Source organism: Aythya ferina (genome assembly GCF_964211825.1).
Source record: "Aythya ferina genome assembly, chromosome: 7".
In the NCBI taxonomy this organism is placed as follows: Eukaryota; Metazoa; Chordata; class Aves; order Anseriformes; family Anatidae; genus Aythya; species Aythya ferina.
In genome coordinates this window covers 25,306,987-25,324,708 of record NC_140302.1, presented here as the reverse complement: position 1 = coordinate 25,324,708, position 17,722 = coordinate 25,306,987, and the positions used below count along the sequence as shown (strand labels likewise).

The window sequence follows — 17,722 nt, the reverse complement described above, 5'->3', positions numbered from 1 at the left end:
AAGATGACTTTGGCAATTGAGCTTATAATCTGAATATAATTAAAGGCTATTGGGGGAGCACAAAGGAGCAAAGACTGAAAAAAGTATTCATAAATTACACTTCAGGCACCAGGGTCTCAAGGAATGCATTTAAGATCACAAACCGGAAGATTTAATTACATGCTGCCTCTGCTACGGAAATGCAACTGTCATTAAGGAGCGTGATGGTTATAATCTTGTAAGATTCTCAAAACGTGGGTCATGGTCCATGAAATATGTAAGGCCCATTCACAGCTGCACTCAGCAGTGGTAGTAATTAGGATAAACTGGTAAACAGCTCTAAAGCTTACCTGTAATACAAAAGAGCCAAGCAAATTTTGTATTTACACCATGCACACACCTCAGATGTATGATAGGCAGCTACATACAACAAGGCAGGACTTCGTACACAGATCTGGGAATCATTAAGCCACAGGTGCCACCAAAGGATGTTCGTAATACTCAGTGGGTACCATTCTGCAACCTGAATACTGATGTGAATGGTAGACATTTCTACTTCCACCTTGGACAGTGTTGAAAGAGAGTGGTAAGGCAACCTGAGAGTTTATAATGCACAGTAGTCACATCAAAGTCTCCTACTTATTCTGGTTCCTTAAGTTTACTCTAAAACAAACAAAAAAACCAACAGTGCTGCTTTCAGAAAATGTAAAAAAATAAATAAATCTGGAGACATAAGAGACCTAGAAAAAAAAATATCATTTGATGACTGAGTGTTTAAAAATTGCTGCATTCTTATGTTGCTACTTACATGTCCTTCAGGAGCTCCAGACAGTTTACTGGAAAAACCTTTCTTCAAGACTCAATTTTGGAAGGCTGTAGTGGCAAAGGGGCAGAAAAAAGGGAGCTTCCTTATGTTTCCTATCATTTTATGTTTGCACTGGGGAAAACTGTCATTTCAGGTCACAGACAACATCAGAAATTAATAAAACTGCAAGAGAAAAAACTATTGAGAAAGAACCAACTTGGGCATCTCACAAGTATTCTCATCACCTACAGTCTGACCCTAAACGAGGGGAATTATGGCAATTTTGTGCCATTTTAAAATTTAAAACAGCCATTTAAAAAAAACATTACTTCCAGGATGTTTTCCAAATTTAGATTTTTTTTTTCTCCCCCATTTCTGAATAAGAATCGTAAAGTAGGGACCACAGCAATCGCAAACACAAATCCAATGAATTATTCCTTCATTATTGTTTATGGGGTGGTCAAATCTAGAATTTGGGTGACCACCAAAAGAAACTTGCAAACTACTGCTCTGCAACAATAGCACATACTGCTGCCTGGGGGATTGTATTACTGGAGGGCTATTTCTCTGCCAAAGATTTAGTTGAGAAGGTTTAACCAATTTGTCTACAAGACCTGTTAAAAAAAAAAACATTACCACATTTTTTCAGCTCCTATATCAGAATTATTAGACCACATGTGACTTAAGCATGAGGAATTATTTCACCAAGTTCGAGCAGCTGAAAAAAAAAGCTTCATTCCGCAATGTACTTGAAAAAACAACGCAGTCACGTTTTGCTTATGCCTAAAATCCAAGGAGAGTCTTACTCTCCAGACAAGAAACCAAGCACACTAATAGTTAGCTAGGAGATATGAACTATCAGGTTACATGGAAAAAATAGCAACTTCTATAAACAGTTTAGAACTCCAAGTAAATAGGAAATTGTTATTTGATTTTTTTTAAACAGTTTATATAGCTGTGCTCACACCTTGGAAAAGATGACTGCCTCACTAAGAAGTGGTCATGAGCAATTTATATTTATCCTCCACAAACTTGTCTGCAGCTTTAATTCTGAAGGCAAGAGACAGACAATACATTAGTCATAAGTTAAGTATTGTGATGCTGGTTTTCGGCCAAGTCACTAAGACATCCAAAAAGTGAGGCACTTAACATGTGCCTACTTCTTACTTCTTCAGAGTATTTCCTCACCACAAACTAAATGAAAAGGAGACGTCACTGCCTGCAAATATCCACTTAAAACAAGAAAATTCCTCTTTACAACCCACAGACAGCTTACTTGCACTACCCATCTCCTCAGAAAACTTTGTGAAAGTGACAATAGGTGTAAAGAGATCTGCAAAGCTTTTGCCTTACCACAATTTCTTGGGTTTAAACAGTGATATTGCCTTCTCCTTATCTGGTATCTTCAACACACTAGAACTGCAGCAGCGTGACAGTAAAGATAAGACTACAGAGCAGCAGGCAAAAGGAAGAAAAGGTTAACTTTGAGCAACTCACCAAGCTGATCAGCCAGACTAAAATCCTTCGTCTTCTGTGGACGGCATGCATCTTTTTTCATCTAGAGCATATAAAGCAGCCCTAACACATCCAGGATACTCTTATGGAAATGACTGACCTCAATAAGCTTTAAGAAAAGCTTTAGCTCTATTTTATATGGATTGCATATTTAAAATTTAACATTATCATCTTATACATTACTCTCTTGAGAGTAAATCAGCTCTCCTCCCCTCTCTCCTTTATCTACTAATGCCTCAATGGCTAAACAAAGCAACATGGCATTTAAGTGAATATTAATTCGGATCTCTTGAGGACAACTGAACTATTTTACTGCTCTAGTTTAATAAGAGGTCAACTCATATATAGTCAGTTATGAATGGAAATAGATCAGAACGATTAAGTACAGCAAACAACTTTTATCAAGATTGCTGGAAGTTCTGAACAGATTCACTCTTATGTATTAAAATTTAATCTAGGATATTTTCGCCTGCTTATTCTTTCCATGTCCAGCCTTATTGCAGCCATGCACGAAACTTCAGGTTCCTGAAACACAGTACTTGACTGGAAACATAACACACAAGATTTCAGATGAACTCAAGCAGTGCACTTCTGCATGGACTGCATCTTTAATGTGAAAGGCTTGTGAGTTCCAACAAATCTAAAATCCTTCTGAACAATTACCTGCTAGTAGAGCTAATGACACTACGTAAATCAAAAGAAACAACAGATGAAAAAAGCAACCAGAGAGTGCTTCAGCTTAGATATTAATTGGTCAGATCTACTCTTGCAAGTGGTAAGTCACAGAAGTGAAAGATAGCCATCCTAGCAAACAGTGCGATACATTAGTGTTGTAAAGAGAACTTCAAGCTGCAATATCTGACTGTAGCAATGATTTAGACAAATGTGCCTCTAAGGCCATGAAGAGTAGGAAATAGAAGTTCTCCTCATTCTGCCCTGACTTTGTTTTCAGGACAGACTACTTCAGGCATTTTTTCATGTTAGAAAATAAGATATGATGCAGCATTAGACAACAAGTATTTCTAAGCAGCCACCATTTGTCAGTTATGTTGGTGTTTTTTTTTAAAGCATTAAAAGGAGTTAAAGCTGGTTAAATGAGGCAGCCAAAATGGTCTGGTTTTATTAAATCGCTATTCAAGAATTGTGTGTTTCTGGCTGCTGTAGAAGACATTAAGGCAAAGCAAGCTCTTCTGAAAGTCACACAGTTCCATTAAAGGCAAGTTTTAAATACAGAAACAAAAGCTTAACTTAAATGAAGCTACATCACTAGTTTATTTCATTTAAAGGACGTAACATTATCAAAAGTCCTCTTTCATTAGACAGAGCTGAGTTTGTATTGGCTGGTTTTGCAGACAAAGTATAGAGGAATACTTATGCAGTTGTAACTTTTCAGAAGAAAATTCATTTGGTTATGCTGCTCACCCTGATTATAGCTACCAGCTTCCAAAACATTTCTGCTCCCGACTAAAGAGGAAGCAGAGCTGGCTTTTTAACCATGCAGTGGTTAATTGCTGACAGTTGGAAGACTTGTCTTGGTAACTTCAGATGAAATACAAATATTTGACTTCCCAAATTGCTATAAGAATCTTGCACGCACAATGCCTCCAACATCTAATATTCGGGGTAATAAATGTGACACTATAAATGGGCAGAATATGCCAATTCAAACCGAGAAGCATGAATACAATTCAAAATCAGACAAGTACAAAGGGCTCTCTCAAGGAAACTGGACAGTTTCTCTCACACTGTGTATATACACACAGTATTTTCCCTATATACCATATATAGGTACCTTGCTATCTTACACAGTATCCTGCCACACATATTCTGCCGGTATAGAATGTGTTCCCACAGAAAACCTAAAATTAGTGTATTTGTACAGATGGCACCCATAATTATCATAACGATGCACTGAAGACCACAAATTTCTTGGAGGAGTAGACTCCAGCAAAGGGCTCAGAGATCACACCAACAAAACACTACAGAAATGTCTTTCTGCAGTATAAGGGTTCTTATGTTAGAGTACAGTATTCATAATACCAAAAAAAAGGGCTGGCAAATTTTACTGAAATACAGTCCCAGCATTTTATTTCCCTTCACATGTTCACTCAGGAAGATATCTGCATTTTAATTAGCTGTGCATCTGTATGATAAAGAGGCTCAGTCAGGAGCTTTAGCAAGAAAGCCCCAGAACACATTAGGCATTTTTAAAGGTCTGTTTTCACACCATCTGAACAGTAACTTCTGTCAATTTAGAAAGCAGCCTAAAGCTGATGAAAGACTTCACACGGTTACTTAAAATGACTATACTTTAACAATTACTTACACTGATTGACCTTAAAGAGATCTGCACTACAGGCACTGAACTGGCATTTGATACAAATAGGGTAATGTAACACACAATAATATAACATCATATAATAATGGAACTAAGTTACAAAGCAAACTGTTTACAATAAACTTTAACACTTGAAGCCTAAAATTTTTCAGGAAACTTGATCAAATCAGATGTTTTAATCCTTAAGGAAATAAAAGAACAAGTAGTTGGAGAGCTACCTAGCTCCCAGTTTAAGTTGAAATTCCTGCTGCTTCAATGTCTTTCTGAACCCTGGCATCCCAACCAGGAATTCTTGGAAACCCACAAATGGCAGTTAAAAAAGATTGGAAAGAAGTCCATATCAGCAACCTCACCATTCTCTTTCCAAGGGCCATCACCTGATACTGAAGAACCACAAGAGCCTAGAAATTGAAAAAGGATGAAAAGCTACCCCATTATTCCTTAACCAAGAGCAAAAAAAGAAAGGAAAACAGCCTAAAAGTGGCCTCTCTGAAGAGGCTGAAAAGGCCAGAAGGAGAAGCCCTGTACAACCATCAACCTTGCCACGGGCAGCCTGCAGTTACACAGCCCCTCTGAGCACAGGAGGGGCTTGCAACAGCAGCTGAACACTTGGAAGTTTTAAGGACCACTACTCCTGAACATCATTTAGAAGTCAGCGAACACAAATCCATCAATTGTCAGGGCCATGTGAGCTTTAGAAGATGACAACAAACAGCATCAGAGGAAATAAGCTCTTCCTGTGATTTACATAAATAAGTTACAAAAAATAAGCAAGACCCTTGTACTTGATTGGGAAGAATGGAAATGAATCACAAGCTTCCAATACCCTGAAGGCTTAACTATCACTAGATGCAGTATTTTTTAATGTAAAAAAATATTATCAGCAAGGCTTCATAATCCTGCCAGAATCATTTAAAAGTTGCTTTTGAGTATCTATTTAAATATTTGATACTCTTGTCCAAAAGATGAGCTTACAGCTAAGCCAAATACTTTTCTAGGGAAAATCAGAGCATGCAGCCTATGTTTTTACTAAAAACACAAAGTTTATAAAGCTTTATTTATCTGGCCATTTATTTCGTCCTGCATCTGCCAAGGCTCCAAGAACAAGGACATTCATACAGTGACTCCTAGGATCTTAATTACAAAGATGTTTTAACCTTTGCAAATCCCTTTTATAGAGTTAAAATATAGTACAACTCTGTATCTACGCACAGACTGGCAGTTTCCACTAATTTTCCACCTCAGGAGTAACTGCAGAAGGGTGTTGTGACATCAGCTTCAGCTAAAAATGCTCTAACCACTTCTTTGGTAGAACTCATATCTGATTAACCATTTACAGGAATTCAAAATGGAGATGATTAAACTCTTGAAGCATGTTCATGAAGTTTTAATGAATGTTTTGATTATTAATGTTAAGCAAAGAGACTTCTTTTTGTCAAACGTAACTGGCACTAGGGTTATCTTCTGTTTAAAAAACAAAAGCTAACAGTCTCCACAAGTTGACAGTTCTGTTAACAGTTTTAATTCCAAAATTTGAGTAGGTATTAAAGGGGTTATTCTTGCAGTTGCTCAATTGAGGTGTATATCCAAGAAAGAACACTACAACACACCCTTGCTTTCGAAACACTTCCTTGCCAAGCATGCTCAGATGCAGGAAAACAAGCACAGTTTGTATCTGAGCGTAATCCTTTTTCCTCAAACTAGGTGGAAACAAAATGAATGCTGCTGCATACATGCAGCAAGACTCATTTTTCTAAACAGGATTTTTTTTCCCCCCTGAAACACTGGTACCTGTGCTACACATTCATCAATTTTAGCTGTGTTACTGCATGTGTAATTCTGACTACCAGAATTTTAAGAGGGTTTAATTTCAAAAACTTCAAGATAAAGTGTTTACACTTTGCCACTTCCCAATCAGATAAAAATCCATCTAACTTGAAAACTCTCTTGATGTAGACAAATTGCACTGATAAGCAAAATTTATCGGTTCTCCTGCTCAGACACCTTCCTCTACAGACTGGGGCTCAGACAGAGATGCTGACAGATAAATACGAATTGACAAGAGGTTTGCAGATGGGAGGGGAAATGCACGTGGGGGCGGGGGAAAACATTTAGTATTGTTTCTTTAAGGCTCCCCCAGTCATCTCTCTGGGACAGAGCATCATAGTCACAGAAAAGAAAACAAAACTCCACACTTAGAAATCCAAAGTTCTAAGAAATAACCCCAATTCTCAGCAAATGCTCTTAGAGACAACGTGATGCTTTTAAAGTCACCAAGCTTTATGAGGCAGCAACTTCAGCCATATTCCCCAGTCGTTTTAATAAGAAAAATTATGATCTTCCACACTGACAGCAGGACCACCATCTAGCCCACGTACTACACCAACATCAAAATAAACTGGATGCTCCTAACATACAAGATGTAGGCCACTTCCTAGGGGGGGAAAACCCCAGCATTCTGACTTCACCGGGGCAACACGCTTTTGCTCAAATTCACAAGCAGGTAACACCACAACACAAAGTCTAAAAATAGTTTATACCGAAAATAGCCCAGGTTTCAGGAGTGCAAGATCTGTACCCAGATTTCATGAAGTCTCAAGTGAGACTAAGTCTAAAAATGAACATCTCTTGACCAGATTAGCTTTTAGAAACACTGCAAATGCTGTTGTTTCTCATGCTATTATTTCTAGCCCCCAAATCTGCTCCAGGGTCCCAATTTATGCCAGTTCCCTGATTCTGTCACGCTTATCCCCCATGACATTTGTTCCAAACTATCCCTAAATGAGACGTAGAGCATTGATGACTTCTCAGAGGGAAAAATTAGCCGGAGATTTGTCTGAAAACTACCGTCCTGTCAAACAGCAGCAGCATATCTATTTTATTAGGCTATCTGGCTGGAGAAGTGGCAGATAATAACCCTTGGAAACGCCGCTTTTGCGGGATTAAACAGATGAAACTGAGCGAAGTTGGGAGCACACGCAGACACCCTGCCACGTACGGACAGCCGGGGTGCCCCACGAGGACCCACGACAGAAGGCCCATAAAACCAGCTCAGCTTGACTCCCACGGGCAGCAAAACTCCAAAAAAAAAGAAATAAAAAATAGAAATAAAGCAGCCTGAACTTGACGCCCGCCTGGCAGGGCCGCGCTCCACACGTGCCCTGACGGGGGCTCTGAGGCGGGCTCGGCGCCGCCTGAGGGGGAGCCGCGGCCGTACCTTGAACACCTTCCCGAAGGCGCCGTCGCCCAGCTCGCCGATGATCTCCCACAGCTCCTCCGGGTTCAGGTCCCTCTTGACGTGCTCGTACTGCTTCTTCTTCTTCTCGCCGCCCAGCTTGAAGATCTTGCGAAAGTTAAAGAAGGACATCGCGGCTCTCCCCCCCCCCACTCCCCTCCTCGCCTCACGGGGCCCGCTGAGGGGAAGCAAACGGCCGGGAGCCCCCCGAGCCTAGGGGCCGGCGGCGGGCCGGGGGGGCATGGCGGCGGCAACAAGTTGCCCGGGCGGCACCGGGGGGTGGTGGTGGCGGTGATAAAGCTGCTCCTCCGCTGAAGGAACGGGGCTGACGGCGCCGCTCCGCTGCCGGGCTCCGCTCCCCGCCCTGGCGCCGAGCGGGGCCGGGCGGCTCCGTTTCCTGCGGGGCGGGGCGGCCCCGGCACCTCCCCCCCCTCCCTCCCCTTCCCGGTACCTCCCCCCCCTCCCTCCCCTCCTCCTCCTCCCGCCGCTGGCGCGTGCGCGCGCCCCGCGCTCGCTCCCCCCCCACTCCCCGCCCGCGCGTGCGCGCTCCCGCCCCCTCCTCTCCTCCGACGCATGCGCAGACGCCACACCTCCTCCCCAAACAACCAGCACTCGCTGCCAAAGGCGGGTTTTAACCCCCGCCCGCCCGCCCACGTGACGCGGGGAGGGCCAATAGGAGCGCGCCGAGGCCTCCGGCGGGTAAGTTGGTGTCCAGGGCCCAAAATGGAGGAGGGCGCGCCCCCCCCCCCCCCCCCCCCTTTTACCTCACCTCACGGCGCGGGGGGGGGGGCTCGTTGTCCTCTGAGGTGGCGCTGCCCGCTCCTGTCCCCCCCGTTGCTTTTCCCTCCCTGCCCCTCACAGGCCGAGGGGCCTCGTAAAGTCATGAAGGGTGGAGGAGACCTCCAAAATCGTCTGGTCCAGCCACCAGTGTCACCCAGCTGTGTCCCCAAGCACCACGTCCTGCCCTTATGGAGGCCCCGGGCTGCACAGAGGTTCCTTGAGGAAGAAGGGGGCTGCCCAGGGAGACCTGCTTTTGGGGGACACTTGCTTTTTGGGGTTACCTGCTTTTTTGGGGGACACCCACTCTCTGGGGACACTTGCTTTTTGGGGACACTCGCTTTTGCCAGCCCTGCTTCTCCACCTGCCCGTCACCTGCCACAGCAGTCGTGGCATGGCGTAGCATTATATGAGATCTCCCATGGGATCTGATCCCAGCCTTGATTTGCCCTCCCTGACAGCCTCATCCCACAAGCGATTTCTTCATCAAAAAATGGTTGCATTTGAATAGCCGCGGTGCCTGTATGCTGCAAAACGTGTGGTGTGCCTTCACGCGGAAGCGGGAGGTGTGCCCGGCTCCTGGATAAGATGCGATTAGCAGGCATCTTGCAGGCAAAGTTTGGCCTCTGACAGGAGGCGGCAAGCTGATCCTGCAGTTAAGGCAATGATTTGAGACTTAGGAGATCTGGCGATGAGACAAACGCCCTGTGAGAATAATAATGTAACACCATAGCCTCTTACCAACCGGAGTGCCTGCAGTTACCATTAATTTAAACCGTTCATTAAGAACTTCTAAAGATCAGGCCTCCGGTGTGCATCATTCCTCAGACCATTTTATTAGCATGACAGTAGTTTGCTATCTAACGAGGGCAGTTTATGTGTAAACTCAGTAACGCCAATGAGAGGCTGAGATAGACTGGTTGTGGGGATCATGGCAGCCCAGGCAGCCTGCTTGAAAGGAACATGATTTTAAGGAATTGAAAGTGCTGGGCTAGGTCGAGAAGAGGATTTCAGCAAAGGAGTAGTACAGGTGTTTGTAGTAATAAAGGCTCCAACAGTGGTTCAGAAGGAATTAAGGGCATAGTAGTAGTCTGGAACCGAATTTTCCATCGTGTCGTAACAGTGACCTTGGTGGGTGAGGTGTGCTGGGGTTGAAGCCTCTTAAGAATATGTTGGTGTTGTATGGTAAGTAATTGCTACTGCTAATAGTATTTATAGTGTACAGGAACACACTGTGCCCCCACAAAACAAGAAGATGCCCCTGTCAGGAAAATCTGATGAGTGAAGTAACAATGTTGTCATAAGTTAATTTCTTTAATCTGTACAAAATCAGTTTCAAAGGTAGGCCTACTCTATGAATAGAGAGCCTCTCAAATACATTTGCTAACCTAATAGGAGTCTGATTTGCTGTAGCAATCAGCATTGTTCAAAAATGATCTGGGGCTTTGTGGTTCCTTGGTATTGACAGCTGGGATGCATAATGTCAAACCATTGAGGAGGGTGTTAAAGCCCAGACCATTTATGTGTATAAAGCTAATGCCAAGAAACAGCTGCGATCTAGATGAGCTGTTTTCCTTTCACCTTTATGATCCGACTGGCTGCATCTAGTAGCTTCATTTTGAAGCTTCATGTACATAGTTGGGATTAAATGCAATAAGAAAGTAAGTATTTTGGTTTTAACTTGGATCTTTAAAGCGCTTTGGGGGCTGATTTGCATCTGGTTGTTTGAACTAATCGATGAGGACAGGGTGGAAAAAAAAAAAAAGGAATCCAAAAGCCTTAGCATGAAATCCTTGTATCTAGGCAGGATCAGCTTTTCTTTAGCCTCGGGGTTAATGTGAGAGGGCAGCGGGGGGTGCGTGCATGTATGCCAGGGTTTGTAACAGTAACTGGGAATAAATGCCAAAGTGAAAAAAAGTTCTTGAGCTACAAGTGCAGGAATGTAATTGGGTTTGCTCCCGTAAGAGTGATGACAATTAGGCGACAAAGATACCAGGGCCATGTTCTTTCTCAGCTCTACTGATGAAGAGTGCAAGCAGTTCACATACAGCATCTACATAGCATATTGGTTTGCTTTCAGCACGCGAGTGATAAACCAGGTTCTCTCGGAGCAGACCAGGGACAGTAGTGTCATCCTAACACTGACTGAATATTGCTAGGTATTACTGCAGATGTGTTGTTTTAGACTTTTATGAAGATAGTCTCCATACCAGAGAGCTTTTAATTCATATAAGGTTGAAAATACAAGATGAGAGGCTGGCACAACAAATGAGCCAAGAAGCTGGTGATAAAGTTTCATTTTAAACTTTTTTTTTCTTACTTTTTAATAGTTATTTGAGGTCTAAATATAGTATCTGAAAATGAGAATAAGCCACAGTTTTCTTTTTCTAAAAATAAACCCTTTCAGGTGAAGGCTAAGTGCTAGTAGCAAAACATTCCCAATTTGCATTGACTTCCTGGTATGCAGGAGGCTGTGTAAAGCCTGTTTTTTTTTTTGTTTGTTTTGTTTTGGTTTGGTTTGTTTTTTTGCTGTTCTTTCTTTTCTCCTGGTAGCAGGAGTTTTTAGCAACTGTAAATGTTTTCAGATGGTAGGGATAAAAAGATAAAAGTGGATTATAAGGATACAGAAGTGTTGTCTTTGGGAATTCAATGCAATGTGTTTTGAAAATTCAGTGCTTCCTTAAAATGCCTGAGTAGGCTGATAGTGAAGAACTATCTTAGTTATACATTGAATAAACTAGCTTGGAAATAGCTGTGACTCTTTACTGCAATCCTTTTCTCCTCTTAAAGATTTAGAAGTCTTCTCCCTGCTTTCTGCTGCTAAATGTCACTGTCCTTTCCGATTGACTTTTAATTACTTACACTTGTTACTGTTCTTACCTGCCCCCCCCCCCCTTAAGTTTTACCTCCATTTCATTTAAACTGCTTTTATTCAGCTTCTCTTCATTCAAAGTAAATGCACGCTTCAGAAATTTAATCATAGATGTGTGCTTCACTACATAAATTGCCCTAAACTGCAGTCCTACATCCTGTCCTTAGTTCTTTCAAAAATAATTAATGGTATATTTTTATATCGTCTTGACTTTCTGTCCACCCACGCTTTCACTGATCTCCTCCAATCTTCTTTCTGATGTCTGAGTTCATTGAACTGCTGCAAGGTCACGGGTGACTTGTTGGTGGCTAAATCTGAGACGTGCTTCTTGTTTTGTATGCCTTGATCTGTCTGTCACCATTGACACTCAGTGCTCACTCTTCTGTTTTCTTTACTTGATGCATGTGGTATTTTTGTTGATGTTTTCCAGTTGTATGGAGGTGTTTTTTCCATTGACTCTATTTTTTCTGCTTTTTTCTGTCCCCGGAGTTAATGTTGTCTCTTGTGTAGGATTCTTGTTTCAGTCGTAAACTCTACTCTGTCTCTGAAGTCGTTCCCAAAGTCTGCTGTGCTTCCTGCCGAATCTGACACCTTTTTCCTTGGAGTTCTGGATTCTGTGGGATGAAATTCAGATACTTTGCCTTGTACCACCATAATTCTACTAACTTTATGCTTAGGAGAGAGTTTTGGTGAGTCTCCCACACCTGACCTTTTTCTCTCTTCTCCCATTTCAGCAGACATTTTCCTCTCCTACCGTACCCGACTCCTCTATCCTAATGCTCTAATTGATGGTAGATAAGCACTGAAAAAAGTCTTTTATTCTTTTAGGGTGTTAAGAGGGTAGCCTAAATGGCTGTGCATTTTCCTCCAAAGAGCATCAAGTCAGAGTACCCATTTGTTGGAAGCATTGCAAGTGGTGACAGCATCATATACAGTGCTCCCTAAACCCTTCTGCTACATGGACAGTTGGTAGCTTAGAGATGGGTATTTCTGTTCTGCATTTGAAAATCAGCCTTCTTCATAAAGGAACAGAAAGGGGAGAGACTTGGTTTTGGACTCAGCATTTTATGAACTTTTCTGATTTGAGTAACAGCAATAATTCAGTCATTTTTAGTACAATAGGGAAAATGTATATAATAGCAGAGGTTAGACACTGAACGAGGAAGTTTTAAGAGTTTCCCATGTGATAAGAGCCACAATCGATCCTCAGACTCCTGTCAATAACCTGGAAACGATGCCCTGCATGGCTTCTTGGTTTTGATGCACTTCCATAGGAAATATGCACTGGGATGCGTCCATGGGAAATCTAAGAATTGCCGTAGAAACACAGGGCAATTGGAAGCTTCAACCTATACTGGTGCTATTTGATGTTTGTAATAAAAAGATCATGTGTTAAAATGTTACGAGTAAGATCTTCGAAAAGTCTGGGTTTAGTCAAAATTGGCTTAGGTTTTTCAGTAGTCGGTGGGGGAAAGTATCTTCAGAGGGCAATACACCCACTTGAGATGCTTACATTTGTTACACGGTGCTTAGTTGTGTGAGGTGAGTTGTTCTAGAAATGCACGATGGGGTTTCTACTTCTGACCTTCGGAGATAACGCTCCCAGCAAACCTTCTGATCTTCTAGTGGCAGGCAACACCTCTGGACTGATGACAGAGCAATTTAAAGAGTTGCCAGATTACCTGAATATTTCCAAGTAAATTAACGATGTTTTATGGAATAATAGACTTTATTTGAAAACAAACGTTAGATAAAAAACAATAATATAAGTCTAAAAAACTCAAATAAGAATCAGATATTTCAATAAATATTACAAGAATATTTCATGACTCATCAGATCAAATGTATTCAAGCTTTAATGTGTTTGCTTAATTGAAGTTCTTGCCAAAAAGAAAGAAAAAAATAAATGTTTGTCTTATTGTTTCCAGCTGATCTGCTTCAAAACAAGACTGATACTCTGAAGCATAGTCAGGCTTGCATATATAATTGGAGGGGTAAGTTGTGCTTTTACACTTACTTGGGTGACAAGCAAACCCATACCTCGGGTTTAATGGGAAATGTCAACTGCTTTAAAATTCTGTAGCTGATTGTTTTTATTGATTAATTGACTAATGTAGTTAGAAACTTCAAGTCCTCTTTCATGATAAAATTTTGAAGAAGAAGGTTGGACACTGCTCAGTTTACATTTAATTTGAAAATTCCTATAAAGTGAGTTTCGGGTTAGTATTAAAACTTTTTGTTGCATTGTGGATAGCTGTATTTTTGTAGTACAGTAGCTATTCTAAATTCTTTTATCCCATGTGTTGATGACTATAATAATGTCACAGAACCATGCATGAATAAGTCTACCTAGACTATTGATTTCTTTTAAAATAATATAAAATCAAAATACTGCTCGCCTTAGCAGTATTGGTATCTTCTTTCTAAGCATTTTATTCACTTGAGATTATACTTAAAGCAACATTTATTTGATCAAAACTGTACATGAACACAAGGCAAAGTGTTTAAAACTTGTAGAGCCCCCTCCATCTGATGGATATTAGAAGCTTTAGTTAAGTCACATGAAAGCATGCATTACAAATGCTTCTCCATGTTTGTCTTTCCTCCAGATGGTAATTAGACCTTTTCCTCTTGCATAGGAGTCACGAGCTGATTTGTTCTTTTTGTTCGTGGCTTTCAAATTTGCATTAGTTCACATAGCAGCTAGGATTAGAAATTTATTAAGGGATAAAGATAGCTTTGCATCTCAGTCAATACTGGCACAAAATATCTGAATCAAAAACCCCACGTGTATTACTGCTTTTCTTTCTGCAAATCCCGAATTTCATCCTCTGTTTCCCAGGAACCTTTTTCCAGACTGGACATTATGTTCTCGTGTGATCCTGATCAGCTCTGGAATCTTAGGACTGAATAACTTGTTCTGCAATATGGAAATAAGTTGTTTGTTTGTTTGTCTTGGTTTTTAATTATTATTATGGCCAGCAACCCAGTGCTGGTTATGCAGTAAGCATAAGCAGGGTCCTTATCATTCCTTCTACACAGATTATAAAAACATACCTTGCTGAAAAATAGGGAACATTTTGGAAGGAAAAAGAGGACAATCTGACAAAAGGGTAGGACAGAAATCCACTGATGGTTTAGTGATATCCCACTGAGAGACATTGTGGTGGGATAATGTAGGAAACGTATCTGTTATCAAAAAGAGCAAATAACTTTTGTGAGATACTGACTGTTCATTAATGCAAAGCTAGACTTTAAATTATAAACTGTTACTGAGAAAAGTGTACTTTTTCACTGAAAAAGTCATTTTTACGTTGCATCCACGTTTAACATAGTTTATGCATGTATTATGTTCTGCTATTTTTATCTAGATTTTTATAAACTATAGTGTAATTCTGTTTTGTGAGTCAAAAAATACTGTAACTTGTAAACTATGGTTTGGTTTTCTGTAGGTTCTCTTCTTGGTATTACAGCTGCACACGCTGCTGCTGTCCTGTGGAGATTGTTCAGGCAAACAACAGCTATTGTGTGTCTGACAATAGCGTACACAAACTTTGGGTGCTGGGACCTGCTTATGAGAAAACAGCATTGTGATGGGATTCACTTTGTAGCTCAAGTTCCCCAAAATCCCCCAAATTCTTTTTTTTTTTTTTTTTTTTTTTGACAGAATAGGCCTTTAATCTCACACCCCCAGAATTATATTGCATAGTACACCATGAGGTATTTATGAATTAAAACAAAAAAGTCCATTACTCTAATTTGAACTGAATTTTCGGTAGCAGAGACCCATAAAATTACCCAAAGAAAAAATAATTCCTGCAGCTGGTGGCAGAGCTATAATCTAATGTTCTGGATGCAGTATACAGGAGCAACTGACTTTCAGAAGCCTGAGGTAGGGTGTGGCATCTATTGAAATACAATTAAGGAAACACTTTAATCTGTTTATAAAAGGATGTTTTGTCTGTCTTTTTTTTTTCCCACGTACTGCGAAGTCAGAAATAGCAACGACTTTATCATATGGTAACTGTGACAGTGATTCATGCAGGGTATATAAGGAGTTGCAGCCACAGGACTCAGCGAGGTGTTTTCTTTCGGGATTCTTGCTATTCTGTCCATTTGGTGACTTCCTAATGGATTCAGAAAAAGTTTTTATTGAAGGTAGGCTAAAATCATTACTAGCAAATCAGTTTAGCCTTCTTTGCTCTATGGGGAGGTAAGCTGTTAAGACGACATTCATATTGCAGGCAAGGAGTTCCCTGTGCAGTTTTTGGTTTGTCCTGTACGGGACTGGTGTCCTGTATCGGCTCTCAGTGATGAGATATGGAAAGAGCTCAGAGGGAGGACCTGTAAAACACTCATTAGTTCAGAACATCCTCTGAGAATTGCAAAAATTGCTAACCCACAATTTGATAGAGGACAAAGTCTCTGGATTTTTAACGTGTCCGAGTAGAATTTAGCAGCTGAAGATGAGGGATTCTTAGAATTCTTAGCTGAGAATGAACTACTCTTCAAATCATTCAGAGTTCATAGAACAGAGTGTTAGAGATGGTGCAGAACAATTTGTCTTAAGGAATCAGAAAATACCTGCACACCTTTGATATTTCTATCTATGTCTCTCTAGTGAGAGCATCCAAAGAATAAGAGATCAAATCAATTTTCTTTTACCTAATAAAACTTTTTGTAGTTCTGTTGTGATTCAGAAATCCTGTGCTTGATTTCAGGTATAGAAGTTCTAGTCCTCAGAAAGGTGGCACAGTTGCAAAAGAAATTCAGAGGCTTGATGGCTGGGAATCTACATCTTTGATGCTGCAAACAACTCTGGATACTTTTTCTAGACAATGGCCAAGAGGACAAATAACCTCAACAAGGAGCATTAGAAAAATATAATCAAACTTTGCTCTTCCATGTGTTGATAGTATGAAATTCTCCCAGTAAGAGAGAAAATACTATAATAATAATAATGTCTCAATGCTTTTTTTTTTTCCATGCTGTCTTTCAGTTTGCACGGGGTTATCTTTAGTAGCATCTAAACATTTTTCTACAAGAAGTTCCTTCAGACCAGGAAGTATTACGAGTTTATATTTGCAGGAGAAAACAAATAATTTTGTGGAATTGCATACAAAGGGAGAAAAACAAAACAAAACAAAAACTAACTGGTCTAGAAATGAAAGTCAGCGTAAAGTTAATTTTATTATCCTTCCAACCATTTTAACAGTCCTCCAAAAGAGCTCCAAATGTAATCTCAGCCTCTAGTTATGCTCACAGACAATGTGATGATCCTACTCGTGTCTGAAACTTCAAAGTTATTCTGCCTTGAATTATTTTGTGTATGCCAACACCAGTGTTAGTTGGAGCCCACATTTCAAGCAGAGCCTCAGTTTGCATGGGTTTGTTCTGATATAGTTAAAAGGTTCGCTTGTACAGCAAAGAAAAACTTTAATTGAATTCAGAACTTTAAACAGGTCTGCCATAATCTAACGCTTTGGTGTGCTCTGTGAATATTTTAAAAATTTTTTAACATGTCTGTGCACCTCAACCAAACATGAGGTTAATCATTGGTAGGTCTCTGGTTGTAGTGGAACGCTCTGTTGTGCTATGAATGTTCATATAAATCCTGATCTTAATCCAGAGGCTGTTTTAACTTACACCAGATGCATAAACTCATTTAAAGGAGCAAAAAGTAGTCAGGAAAACTTGCTTCTAGAACTGGAATTAACTTTGTTGTGGAGAATACAGGCCTAACAGCTTTAGAAAGCTGTTTAACTGTGTTTGCCCCATCTACCCACATCTGTGGAATTTGAAAATACTCCTTCAAGAAGTAGCACTAAATCTATTTTACTCTGCTGTAGCAAAGTAGGAAAGCTGACTGTGTTGCCTTAAAATGTGGTGAGTTGGTGAGTTATGTTTTATTCTCTTTGCTTTGTTAGTTAACCTGAATATCCCTTTACGGTGGATCAGTAAAATACGTGTATCTGTCCCAAAAACGTTCACTTGCCAAGAGACTGCTTGGAGCCCTTTTCTCTCAAAGCTTCCATCCTGCTGTTTTTCCAACCAGCAAACTTATTATTTATTAAGAAAGGAGAAAAAAAAAAAAGTAATTTATTTTTAGTTTTTGTTTGTTTTTACTTTACGCCAACAACTGGGAACTGTCTTTCCCAGCAAAAGAATGTCTTTTCAGCAGCTCAGCTCATTCTCACAGCG

At 40.6% G+C, this 17,722-nt stretch overlaps 2 protein-coding genes across 9 annotated transcripts in view; one reads left to right on the top strand and one right to left on the bottom strand.

Annotated features, from left to right (window-relative positions):
• SLK (STE20 like kinase) overlaps positions 1–8,263 on the bottom strand; it is a 47,875-nt gene extending 39,612 nt beyond the window's left edge. For 2 of the 3 annotated variants that reach the window (XM_084524995.1, XM_084524996.1), the window contains exon 1: positions 7,855–8,263. In XM_084524995.1, the coding sequence (XP_084381121.1) occupies positions 7,855–8,004 (150 nt within the window). In that variant the 5' untranslated portion in view covers positions 8,005–8,263. The remainder of the gene's footprint in view (positions 1–7,854) is intronic. The other variant, XM_084524997.1, reaches the window with a different exon arrangement.
• A 193-nt stretch (positions 8,264–8,456) lies between these two features.
• STN1 (STN1 subunit of CST complex) overlaps positions 8,457–17,722 on the top strand; it is a 41,212-nt gene continuing 31,946 nt past the window's right edge. Inside the window, exons 1-2 of one of the 6 annotated variants that reach the window (XM_084524998.1) lie at positions 8,457–8,571; positions 13,450–13,515. The gene's annotated coding sequence lies outside the window, so the exon portion shown is untranslated. Of the gene's footprint in view, positions 8,572–9,502; positions 9,835–13,449; positions 13,516–13,720; positions 13,741–15,568; positions 15,680–17,722 lie in introns of those variants that run through there. The other 5 variants (XM_084525003.1, XM_084525008.1, XM_084525006.1 and 2 more) reach the window with 5 other exon arrangements.